General features: G+C 35.2%; 1 protein-coding gene across 1 annotated transcript; it reads left to right on the top strand.

Annotated features, from left to right (window-relative positions):
- The first annotated feature begins 254 nt into the window (after window positions 1-254).
- Window positions 255-5,680, top strand: LOC120087197. Its single transcript, XM_039044105.1, has 4 exons — window positions 255-391; window positions 2,202-2,447; window positions 2,522-2,952; window positions 5,536-5,680. Exons 1-3 carry the CDS (start codon window positions 386-388, stop codon window positions 2,606-2,608), a joined length of 339 nt encoding a protein of 112 aa, XP_038900033.1. The 5' UTR covers window positions 255-385; the 3' UTR covers window positions 2,609-2,952; window positions 5,536-5,680.
- The last annotated feature ends 6,987 nt before the right edge of the window (window positions 5,681-12,667 follow it).

Here is a 12,667-nt window from a genome sequence, read left to right on the forward strand (position 1 = left end):
CGTCTCGACGGAAAATGTGAATTAAATGTTTGAAGAAGCTATCACCATCGATGGAAAATTATGTGCGAACAGAAATTTTGAAGAAAACGAAAGTCGTAAATAGGGACTGCGATATTTTTAAGAGAGAAGAAGAAACTCCCATTTCTATAAAATTATTCAAAATATATATATATTTGAAATGAGGGAGAAATATACCTTTTTTTTCAAGTTGTGTAAGTTTGGGTCAAATTTTGGTTCATATTTACGTAGTTACCATGTGTATTAATAGACGTGTGGTCTGCATAAAGTTCAAGTTGACATCTGCAATATTGATCGAAGGTGTTGGAGAAGTTCCGACCCATTACTATCTTCAACCATGTGATGCCTCGCGGCCTCTTCGATAAAGATGAAGGTGTTTGATTTCTTTTAAATTTAATATTATCTTTTAATCTGGTCCATGTACATTATCTATTATTTTATCGTTTAGTCTATTCTTTTATTAGACCAATTAATTAAAAAAGTAATTTTATTTAAATAAAAGATAATTTTTTAATTAAACACCCTAATGAGGTATCTATATAAAGATAAAACTCTACGGATTGGTCATCTCTCTCCCTCATTAAGTAGTTCTTTTCTCTCATCAACAAACCTAACTAAGTTCTAAAGAACGCCAAAAGAGAGAAAATTCAACCATTATTATGGATCAAGACATGTTATTCTAATTAATGTTATGAAAATCATCTAGTTTTAAGATCATTATTTTATACAATATTAAAATTTTATTGTATAATCATGAAGTTAAAATGCACTAAATAAATCATTGTTTGTTGCCGTCATTCCTACTTTAATCTATGAATTTAGATTTAATGTATCATTATTTTTTGCTGCAAATGATTATAGTTATTTTTCTTTAATGGATTTTTCAATTTGATTAAGGTTTAGTTTTGACTAACGTGAGAAAGAAGCGTTGGTTAAAAAAAAATCATTTTTATTTATCCTTTTGATAAAATTTATTGAAAATACTTTTCAAAAGTTTATCTGAGTTGTTGTCAAACGTTTTTTTAAATGATTTATTTTTTAAATTAAACACTTAAAATGTATTTCAAACATATAAAAATTATAAAATTTATGTACGCCAGCTACTCTTTTGAGAGTTCATCCATGAATACCTAAGCACAATCGTGAGGCAATTATTCTACTATCAGATTTTAGTGCCTAGGTTATCGTTTTGTTTATCAATTGAAAATTTTTTATATTGATATCGATATTATGTGTTAATATTATTATTTACCTAGAATAATCATGTTTCTACTAATGCTCCTTTAACAATTACGTTTTGTTTTTTAAAGCTTTTAAATTGTATATAATTGAGTTTTAATGTTCTTTCGGTAAGCTTCTTGATTATGGTATTAAGGAAGTGAAAGTTGAATCTATGATTGATCCTGGATAAATTTAAAAGTTATCTGCTATGAAGCATCCTTGATTTCATGAGTTTATCTCTTTATTTAATGTGTTGTGTAATATGTATATCATGACAATGTTCTAAAGCATGCAATTATTCTTGTGATTTTAATTACACAATTTTGAAAGTACGAAGTTTAACTTTCATAAATATTCTATTATTAATATTTTTTAAATTGTAAATTATTTGGGATCATTTTATTATGACATCTATAGTATGAATAATTTGTTAGTCACCAAAGTGACCAAATTAGTAAGTGTAAGTTCTATAGATATTAAATTAAAATTAATTCAATTACTCATGTTTATGATTGTTTTATTGTGATATACACATTACAAGAATTCTCGATTTTAATGTCAGTTTAAAACCGACATTAAAGGGTTTTAATGTCGGTTGAGTTGGTTTTATTGAGTTGGTTTTGTTTAAGTGATCTCTTGTTGGCTTGTTGACATTTGAGTAGTGATTTAGTTGAAGTAGGAGCTTTTTAATGTAGTGAATTCGTGTTGGTCATAATGCATCCCCCTTCCCCTTCCCCCTCTCTTAAATGAACTTTTTATTTTATTTTATTTTATGTTCAATGCTTTATTGGGTTGGTTTCGTTTAAGTTATCTCTTGTTGGCTTGTTGGCATTTTAGTAATGATTTAGTTCAAGTAGAAGTTTCTAAATGTTGTGAACTTGTGTTGGTTATAAGCCACCCCCTCCCCCCAATGGCTCATTGGCTTCTTGGCATTTGAACGATTTCATGCATTTTTTTCCTAGGAGCGTATTGAAGAAAATCGTGTTGGAACGTCTCGTTCAAATAGTATAATTGATGATGCAATTAGTAGAGTTTTCGGTACCAATCATGACCATGTACGAGGATTAGGATTCGGTGTAACTTTGTCGAAGTTGTCTACATCAACTCAAAAAGATGAAACTATTGCATCTCTTGAAAGAAAATGTAACAACCTAACAACAGATGTAGATGAACTGAAATACATGATAGCTTCCTTAATAAGGGACAAGGTAAATTTTTCCTAACTCTCTTTACCTATTGAAATTGTGTTTTATATAATAATTTGAATATGTTGTTTCTATAGGAAAGAATGAAGGAACGAGATTCTAATAATCTTGTTAGAGAATCAAGATTAGCAAATAATCCAGTTCCAGTCCTAAATTCCCCATAGGTAAATCCTATTTACTACACGACCATATACCTTCTTCTAAACGATCAAGCATTGTCTATATGATAGACTCTGCCCTTCTCCCACTAGCTTGGTCGTTGTATACGATCTTCTTTTCTCCTTCCCTCTACAAAATTCCAGTAGAGCCCATTCTTTGGATTCTCACATTGAGAATACCAAGGGTTCTAAGTGGTGGTGTCATCCCCATTGTTGCAATGTTCGTGTGGAGGCCGTTCGTGAGTAGACGACGGGAGTTTCGGTGAACGATTGCTTGGACGTTCCAGTGAGAGTGAGAGGATTCATTCCTTGGAGAGAGCGAGATTTCGATGAAAAAAGTTCTTCAACTGGTACGTATTCTTGTTCTCTTGTTATTTATTATTCTAAGCATGTCGGTAATTATTGTATAATGCATATCTGTTTTGTTTGAATGTAAATGTGGTAATTCTATCACAATGTATTTGGAACAATCCGCTTTCGCTCAGAGGTATTATTGTATAAGAGTTCCTTTAATTGGTATCAAAGCCAAGTTCTGATATTCCAAATTCATTGATGCAAAGAATTGCATTTACTTTCTCGGTAGATAAAAGCATGTCTACTCTCTGTTTAAGCATTAAATCGTTTGTGGATGTGGGATTAATTATGTTTCTGAGATGAAGCCTCAGATTGTTTAAAATTCTTTTACATTTGAAGTTAATTGTAAAGGTCTCTGTGTTTTTGGGCATATTAACTGCTATCGAGTCTATAATTTCGAAGAGTTTGAGTCTGTGAATCGTTTGTGAAGAAGCTTCGTAGCAAGGGTTGTTGTTCTTCGAGGATGAAGACGACCAAACGTTGGTCGGGTCGTGTAAACGATGGGGTAGACGATCATTGAGTATCGGATACTCGAGAGCTGGTTTACGCACACGCACTAGATGATCGTGTAGCTCAGCAAGCTTCATCGCTTAGTTACTGACTATACAATCGCGGGGTAAATCGTTTACCTATCGCGTGTTAAGTGATCATCTAGACGATCGGGCTTCGCAGCTTCATTCGTTTAGCACCCGCATGTTTTTGTCTTGTGCGCTAAACGATCGTATACCTGGCCGCGTTTACTAAACGATAAAAACTTTGCCCGGCGATTCAAGACTCGATTTTCCTGTGAACCGATTTGTTTAATGGAAAATGTAATAGATAGAATTTCCATTCTGTTTTTTTTAGGTGGTTCATCCCGGTCCATTAATTATTTCTATATGTACATAGGATGCATGTTTATTTATATGTCATATGGTATGCCATATAGATAAATCCCACCTTATGTTATGCATTGGTCATGCATCATCTCTTTATTATAAGTGTTATGATTTAGAGAAGTATGATTTAAATTACGTAAGAGCATGCCCATACATCATATAATATAAGAGTTATATTTATGCATGCATAAAGCATTGACATGCATCATCTTTATATTATAAGTATTGTAGTATAAGGGTGTATGGAGCATATTTGCTTGGTTCGTTACTTGTATGTAAAAGTTATGTATAGTAATGAACGGACATTGCATGAAGCATGACACATAGGTTAAATTTATAAGAGTTATAAATACCCATTTGCGTGACAATGTATGATTTTATTTGTTTTTTTTATAACAGTTATAAGGAAATTAGAACTAAAATTTATAAGAAAGACATGCATGCCAACTTAGGTTTAAACCATGGTTTTAAAAGTGTTTTAAAACTTGGTGGAGATAGACCTAAGATCAAGGTTCTAATATGATTAGCATCCTTAAGATTTAATCTTTTAACCAATTTAATAGGATTAAATTGACTAACAAAAAGTTAAAGTGTAGCAAATCTATCTATAAGAGACCTTTTGTCTAAGGCGGGTTCTGTCTAGGCTAGGGTATTTAAGGTGACGGAAACGGAACATCCCTACCTGGGAACCTACCTGGAAAGGTGAATTAGATAGATTTGATGCATGCATGCAAGATTAAGGACAATCCATTAAAGATTTAATGTGACGACTTGAACTTGTTTCATTTTAAAGACAAAAGTTGTTTTTAAGCGGATTAAAAATGATTTAGACTAAAAATCAGTAGCCGGATTGTCTAGGTTAATGAACCCCTAGGTAGAACATTCAGTGGGAGGTACTTGGGGCATCTGATGCTTCATTTAAACCTCTCGCGTTTCTTCTTTATTGTCCACACCGTGAGATCTATCCTTGGCCTCATGGCACCCTGGGAGTATCCCCCTAAAGGATGGTGTTTGAGTAGGTCAATATCAAGGTGGATGGAGAGAATGTTCATAGTAAGTGGGAGCGGGAAGTGGGACAACATATCCCATGGTCTCTCTCGTTAAGTTGAATAAAGTTTCCGCACATCGCCTCGAGGCACCCTGGGAGTGTCCCCTATAGAATGACAGTTTTGTACATTTCTTTATTTGATCTCCTGTATAGAATAAGGTTAGTCTCCTGTCCTAATCTACTTTTTTCCTACGGTGGGTGCATTAGGATGGGACTCTGGGGCCGAAAGTGAGGGGTTATACTTACGCGGAATTGTTAAGGGTTAATAGTTCTGGACGGAACAAATGGTGGCTATTAGGTTCAGTTCAAAAAGATGGTTTTGCCTAATGGTTGAGAGTGTCTCATCCCAGTAAAGGGGCATCTGATCACCCCACTGGTGACGTTTGTCCTGCCTCGTTGGGGCATCATTACAAAATAGAATTCTTAATCACTTAGGGTACTTGGTAACTGTTTTGCTAAAACTAATTAGTGTTAAAATGTGGTTTAGCAAAAGACATATAAAAGTTTGTTCGTTTTTCAGCAATGGTTTTAAAATGGCTACAACCACTATTGCTTTACTAAGTGTTGACAAATTAACTGGCGATAATTATGCTAGTTGGAAACATATGATCACGAAATACTAATCATCGAGGATCTTATGTTCACCCTTACAGAGGAGCATCTTCCTATTCCAACTCCAAATGCCGTTTGGAATGTTCGGGAGGCGTACGAGTGATGGACACATGCGAACGAGAAGGATAACTGTGTCTGGCTTTGTATGTTAGTTCTTTCTATCACAACTTTTAAGTCAGATATAGAACAATGAACCTAAATGTTGGGAATTTAAAATTAAATATAAGTAAAATGTGAAAATTAAATTGTATCTAAAATTTACAGGAGCCAAAAAAGATAAACCATCATAAATTACTAAAATAATTAAGAGGAGAAAAAAGAATAGACACCGAAAATATTATAGTTTGCCTTAAACTTGAGATTACGTCAAATCTTCTATAACTACCTACTATGATGAAGATTGTAAAGTTCCAAAACTTATGTTACAAAACTCTCTCAAATAGTCCAACACAAACTATTTGATTCTTTATACCACATTTCGGTATTTTAGAATTAACAACGAAAAGAAATAAAAACCAAAACAACACTAACTTTCAAAATATTCTCACTGCTGCACACGATTTGAAAGGATTCTTCAAAACTCTTAAAGTAACCGCTTCTGCCGCAAGAAATGCACCGCCGATTTTCCATTTTTTCAATTTGCCGTCAGCGTTCTTTTTCTTTAAAACCAATCCGTCACCCAAAATCATAGACATATATATATATATTATTATATATGTGTGCGCTTGGAGAAAACCTAAGGCAAAGAAACAATAATTCCCTTCAATTTTGACTTTGGTCAAAATTGATTAAAATTAATTAATTAATTCATTATATTTTTATCATGGACTTCTATGATTGGGTCTTATGGGGTTTTATCTATACAATCCCGACACTAAATTGATAATAGGATGGATGTTCCCACTTCAGTCTATTATTTAGTTAATTAGTTGAGTGACTGAACATTAATTGTATTTTCTTTTACGAACACATATTTTTTCTCACTGTAAGGAAATTAATTAGATAAAAAATATACAGTATGGAAACATTACAAATGGATGGGTATACTAAATATAATATGTTTATTTTTGTTATATTTAATTTGTAATTTTTTTTATTTTTTATTTTTTTGGTAGATAGGGGGAAAATGGGTGGTAGATAGGGAAGAAATGGGTGAAAATATCTGGAGGCATTTAAGAAGAAATTCAAATCATGATGATAAAGAACATGAGATGACAGATCTCAAATCATGATGATAAAGAACTCCTGATGATAAAGAACAAGAGATGACAGAAGGGTACATATAATACCGACCACACATTTATTTAATATATATATCTCGAAAGCTTCGTAAATTTCGACTATATAACCCTTTTAATTCATCAATATATCGGATAGAGTTTTTTCACAAGTGACCCCACAAAAAATCCAGTCTATATTAGTTCTGTTCTCAAGTTGTGTTGAGTTAAAACGATTTTTATTTTTATCGGGTCGAGTAAGGTCTCATGTTGAATAAATTTTTTGACTTCCTATCCATATAGTCTAAATAAATAGACTCAATTACATAATTATCTAAATTTTTTCCGTTTATTACATAAATCGCTAATGAATCTAGGGGTGATCATTGAAATCGTAAAAATCGAATAATTTCTAAAAATCGAAGCGAACCGAAAATTTAGTAAAATTGAAAAATGCGGTTTGGTCCGGTTGAAGAAATTTTGAAACTTAATTAATTTGGTTTGGTTCGATTCGATTTTAATTTCGAAACCGAATTTGAAACCGAACCTAATCATTTTTACCTAATACATATATATATTTATTTATTTATATATCTATATATTTTTTTCAAAAAAAAAAAGGAAAAATCAAATTTAAAACCCAATGGTTTTTAATTTAAAGAACGAAACTGTATTTAAACCCGAATTGTTTTTAATTTTAAAAAATATAATATGGAACTTTTTGAATACCAAAATCGAATTTAAAACTGAATCGAACCGCATATATGTGGTTATGCAGTTCAGTTCGATTTGAGGTATGAGTGAATTATATTCTGAGAGGCTGGTCATCGCAAAAGAAAGTCAGAGGGTGAATATTGAATTTCTTGAGTATAAAGCATGCTTGAGGACAAGCATGATTCTAAGTTTGGAAGTGTGATGACTGGCAGAAATGTACATCATTATAGGTCTTTTATTTAGAATTATGAGGGTTGTTAAGTAGAAGATACGGCGATTATACTTATAATTCATGAGAAAATGAGTTTGCGTCTATCGACATTAAGAATCTCGGCTAACCTACTATTATGCATTATTATGCATTCAATTGTTTATTTTTGTAGCTAACGCAGGGATCGATCGCATGCACAGGAGCCATGCTATCGCAAGGATGGCCGCATGGGAGGAATCTCTCCATCGTAGAGGCGAACGCATACGTTCGACGCATGAATATTGCGTCCATTAATCGCATGCGGTGATCGCATATGTTAGTTGTATGGGTGTTGTAGTTATCAAGCGAATGCGATCATCGCAGGGAGATTGAGGCTACAAATTAATAACCATAATAGAGGGATGAACGCAAGGTTGGTGGAATGCAAGCATGAACGCATACATGGAATTATAAAAAAGATGATGTTGACATTTCACCTACCACGCCGTTAGCAGCAGAGATTCAGAAAAGGACTATCACGTCGCGAGTGTTAGATTTAGGGCAGGTTCATTAATACTGTCGGCGATTAAGCTCTATAAATTGAAACCGTTGAGCAGAACTTCAAATTGTCCAAGGTTTTCCATCCAAGGTGCTCTGCCTTCGGGTATATCCTTGTGATCCAGACGAAAGCATGAGAAGATAGCCTTGAGAGTTCTTCATCCCCTCAACAATTCTGAGTGACGATTGGAGCCTTCGTCGGAGTTAAAGCTCGAGAGAGTCTACTCCACCACCCATCCTTGGCACCACTGCGAGCCTTGACACACATCTGATGGAAGCAAGACATTGGTTCCATCCACCCCTCCATATCACTTTTATCCTTGTATTGTATCGTATTTTGGCTTAAGGAATTAATACATTTTGTGATCAATGCATTTCTATATTTTCCTTCGATTCCATCTCCATCTTCATTTACTTAGCATCCTTCACTTTTATTGCATCACTAAGTAAGACTGCTAGAGTATTGCATACTCAGTCATACGGCATAGAGATATGAAGCATGTGGCAAACCACCGGGAGGTGTGCGTTGCGTGAGTGTTGTGAGAAAACCGTATTTGTAGTGTGAAGTTGTAGCAACGCTTGTCTATAAGCAGTCGCAATGCTTGTCTATGAGTAAAATCAATGGCAACCAGCTGCCCGGGAGGGTAAGTAGTTGATCGCATTAAGCAATGTAAGCAAGTGTTCACTAGAGATAGGAATAATCTTACGTCAACTATGTTTATGTGATTACTTTGTCTTATGAGCACATCATTCATCATTTGAACATACTTGGGAGAGTAGTCTAAAAACCAAATCTAAGACTCGAGAGAGCGGATTGGATCGCATAAGTAAGAACGGGGAACTTAGGAATAAGCTCCGTTTGCTACTATACAGCGTATGCACCCTTTAAGTAGGATATGGTGGTATGTGGTCATCTTTCTTATGTTTGAGAGCACGTGAGCGGTAATGTAGAGGCTTAGAAATAGGCTTCTCGACACTATCGCATATACATCGCATGTGTCTACGTCAAGTGTGTATAGTATGATTGCATAGCTTGTGTTGGCTGGGGTTGCCCTTGCGGTCAAGCTTAGTGTTGCAGTGAAGACATCCTCGCCTTTTCATCTATTTTTCCATGCATTTTACTACACGTTAACCGTTGTCGTGTCTCTACCTCTCGGTCATACTTCCACTGCTTAATCTGTTAGTTAGGAGTAGGAGTAGTGCGTAAACCTTTCAACCTCAAATTCTTTTATTCTTCGCCGCAAACACATTACCGCATAACATTTAGCTACAAGTCCCTGAGTTCGACCTCGGATCACTCGACAAACTTGCGATCTCGTTATACTTGCTGAGAGCGGAAGAAAACTCGTGATAGGAACGCATGGTCATTGCATATAAGATTAACACATACTTTCCATTCCAACGCATGACCACCGACGCATGAGACCAAATGCATAACCTAAGACATACATCGCATAAATTGCGCTACCAAATTCCCGTCACCATGGATCATGCCTTAAGATATTTTCTTCACTGATGCCTATGAAATATGAGATATTTTATTTGCATTTACCACAAACCAATAAACTAAGATCCCTGGATGTAGTTGGAACTTAAGCATGTATGTGGTGACATACAAGTAGATCATGCCTTAAGTGAACCTAAATGGTTTGTAGTATATGGATAAAGGAGGGATACCTTATCCTAGTGACACCATGGATATATCTGGTGACATACAAGTGGATCATGTATGTGGGGACATACAAGTAGATCATGCCTTAAGTGATAACCTAAATGGTCTGTAGTATACGGATAAAGGAGGGAAACCTCATCTTAGTGACACTATGGATACGGTCCGCTTTGTAGATGTTACAAGTTTTATAAAGTGCTACAGATGGTCTGATCCTGAACATTCATGTGGAGACATGCGAGTGGGGGTGTCCTATACAAAGGAGTTTATATAAGACTGGACCACGGAGTGTTTAATCTCGTTATATAACATCGTTCATGACAGAGACTTTCATTTCACTAGGATGACCATAGGTAACATGACCTTAATACTTAATGAGTTGGGAACTCCTGCCTATGAGGGTAGTCCTTTGATTTGTATGGGTGCGAGTGGCCAGATTGTCGACTCAAATCTACCACTTTGGGGATTCGTCTAATTGGGGGGCTGGAAACTCAGCTACAGAGGATGGAATTCACTCATTCCCCAAAGCAGGGGTAAGTATATAGGCTACTCCCTTAAGGGCTGATTCCTGGACTTGAACGATGTGGCCCCACACATCTTCTCATGGCTTGAGAGGTGTCCACTCATAGTAGGACTATAATGTATTGTTCATTAGAGGAATTAGTGATTCTTAAGGAGTTAGATGTAACTACAGGGGCAAAATGTTAAATTGGACCAACTGTTCTTATGAGCGATCTGTGAAGGGTTATCATACTATTGATTGGTTATATCCGATGGTCTCAGAAATATATATGTAGTGAGAAGAGTGCAGCTGTCGGTCTTTATTGAGTGCCCGACAGTTAACAGATGATGAATCTTGTGATTAAAGAGTTTCGTCAGTTATTCACGTACCATTGGAGCTTCAAGCTATAGGTCCATAAGGTCCCCTTGGTAGCTCAATAGATTCAAGTTGAGAATCAGTTTTTGGGTCAGTTTGAAGTGTTCAAATTGAAAAGAAGGAGTTTGATTATATATGATATAATTAAACTGGTTCAATTATATGTGGTAGAATTGATATGATGTATGAGATACATTAATTGGAGGAATTTGATATAAATATGATTTATATTGAATAAAGGAGAAAGGAACTATGGTTTAAATGTTACATATGATGTGATATTAAAATTATAGGTTAAAATAATATGATAAGTTGGTTATTATATTTATTTATAATTAAAAAATTATATGATAATTGTGGGTGGTTTCTCCTTTAACCATGCGTGAAAGTGGGAGGTTATGTTCAGTTTTCATAACTAAAGGATAAAATGAAAAATGTTTTCATTTTGAAAGGAATCGCTTCATTGAGTGCATCACTCATCGTTTAGCTCAGAGAGACTGCATGATAGCCTTCTAAGCGAGACTCTAAACGATCGTGTAAAGTGCATTTGACTAAACGATCCTGTAGACAATCCAGTGTGATTTACTAAGCGATTGCGTGCCAAGCGAGATTCTCTAAATGATCGTGTAAACGATTAAGCCTGTTTTACTAAACGCTCGTGTACCTCTAAGTTTTACTAAACAATCAAGCACACAAAGTCTATGCGATAGACAGTTCATTCTCTCACTTGCTTGATCGTATAATTCGATCATTGCCTTCGTTCAACCCTCTACCAAATCCAATAGAGCCCACACATCTTGGATTCTCACTCCGAGAATACCAAGGTTGCTGAGTGGTGGTGTCTAAGATGTTGTTTGTTCGGGATCTAAGCGACAACGAGAGATTGGGTAGGCATGCTAAGCGACAACAAGAGGTTGCTGTTCGAGTCTTCACGAGAGCGAGAGTTCAGTAGAAGAAGAGTTCTTCAAAGGTATGTCTCTCGTTCCTTTTGTATTTAATTATGAAAGCATGCTGTAATTTGTTAGAAGGTGCAAAACTTTTCTATATGTTTGTGAACAACTTTAATTCTGTCACAATGGGCTTGGAAAGATCTTGCTTCCGCTCATGGATTCTCTTGAATAAGAGTTTCTTCAGACACACCTTAACCTAGGAAGGCATGAGGAAGACTAGGTGAAGTAATGATTAAAGGTGACACACCTTAACCTAGGTTAGCATGAAGTAAGGTGATGGACAAAGGTGACACATCTTAACCTAGTATAGCAATAGGAAAACTAGGTGAAAGGTAGTGGAAAAAGGCGACACACCTTAATGTAGAATAGTATGGAGAGTTGGACAAGAGGATTCCTTTTCTTAGCTAAATAGTAAAGCAATTAAGCAGTTAAGTACAGTAGAGAGCGGACAAGATGGTTCACACTCAGATAAGAGGCTAGGTATTGGGAGTTGAGCAAGAAGGCCACTCTCAACTGAGGAATAGTCCAGCTATGTACAAATATTATATGTGTAATGTTTTATGTGAATAATTTATGAAACCCTGTAATGGAAATGTGTTAAGTTTGATTGATCAATTCAGTATGTATTTAAGAATGTTGTTTTCCAAGGTTGAAAGGTTCCACACCTTAGCCTTGGTTAGAGCGAGAGTTGGACAAAAGGGTTCCCTCTTTCAACCTAGCATCAGTTTAGTTATATTTCCAAGTATGACATGTTTTTAAAAGGTTTTATATAAAGGCAAGGTTTACAGTTGGGGAATTGAACAAAAAGGTTCTTTCTCAACTGAGGATCAAACCAGCTATGCTCCAGAAATATCATGTTTTTAAAAGTTATACACGAATGTTGCTTGACTAGTTTTCAATTACAAGTTTCCAGTTCAAGCATGAGACTTATGTTTTAATTTAGTCACTCACTAGGCTTCTTGAAGCTCATTCTTTTTCTCTATGTTTTTATTCCCAAA

This window comes from Benincasa hispida, chromosome 9 (genome assembly GCF_009727055.1).
Source record: "Benincasa hispida cultivar B227 chromosome 9, ASM972705v1, whole genome shotgun sequence".
NCBI classification, from domain to species: Eukaryota; Viridiplantae; Streptophyta; class Magnoliopsida; order Cucurbitales; family Cucurbitaceae; genus Benincasa; species Benincasa hispida.

Bases quoted from the DNA above. Each gene is read 5' to 3' on its own strand.
- LOC120087197 (XM_039044105.1), top strand. The intron at 2,448-2,521 runs GTAAATTTTTCC...TTGTTTCTATAG, and splicing joins CTTCCTTAATAAGGGACAAG to GAAAGAATGAAGGAACGAGA.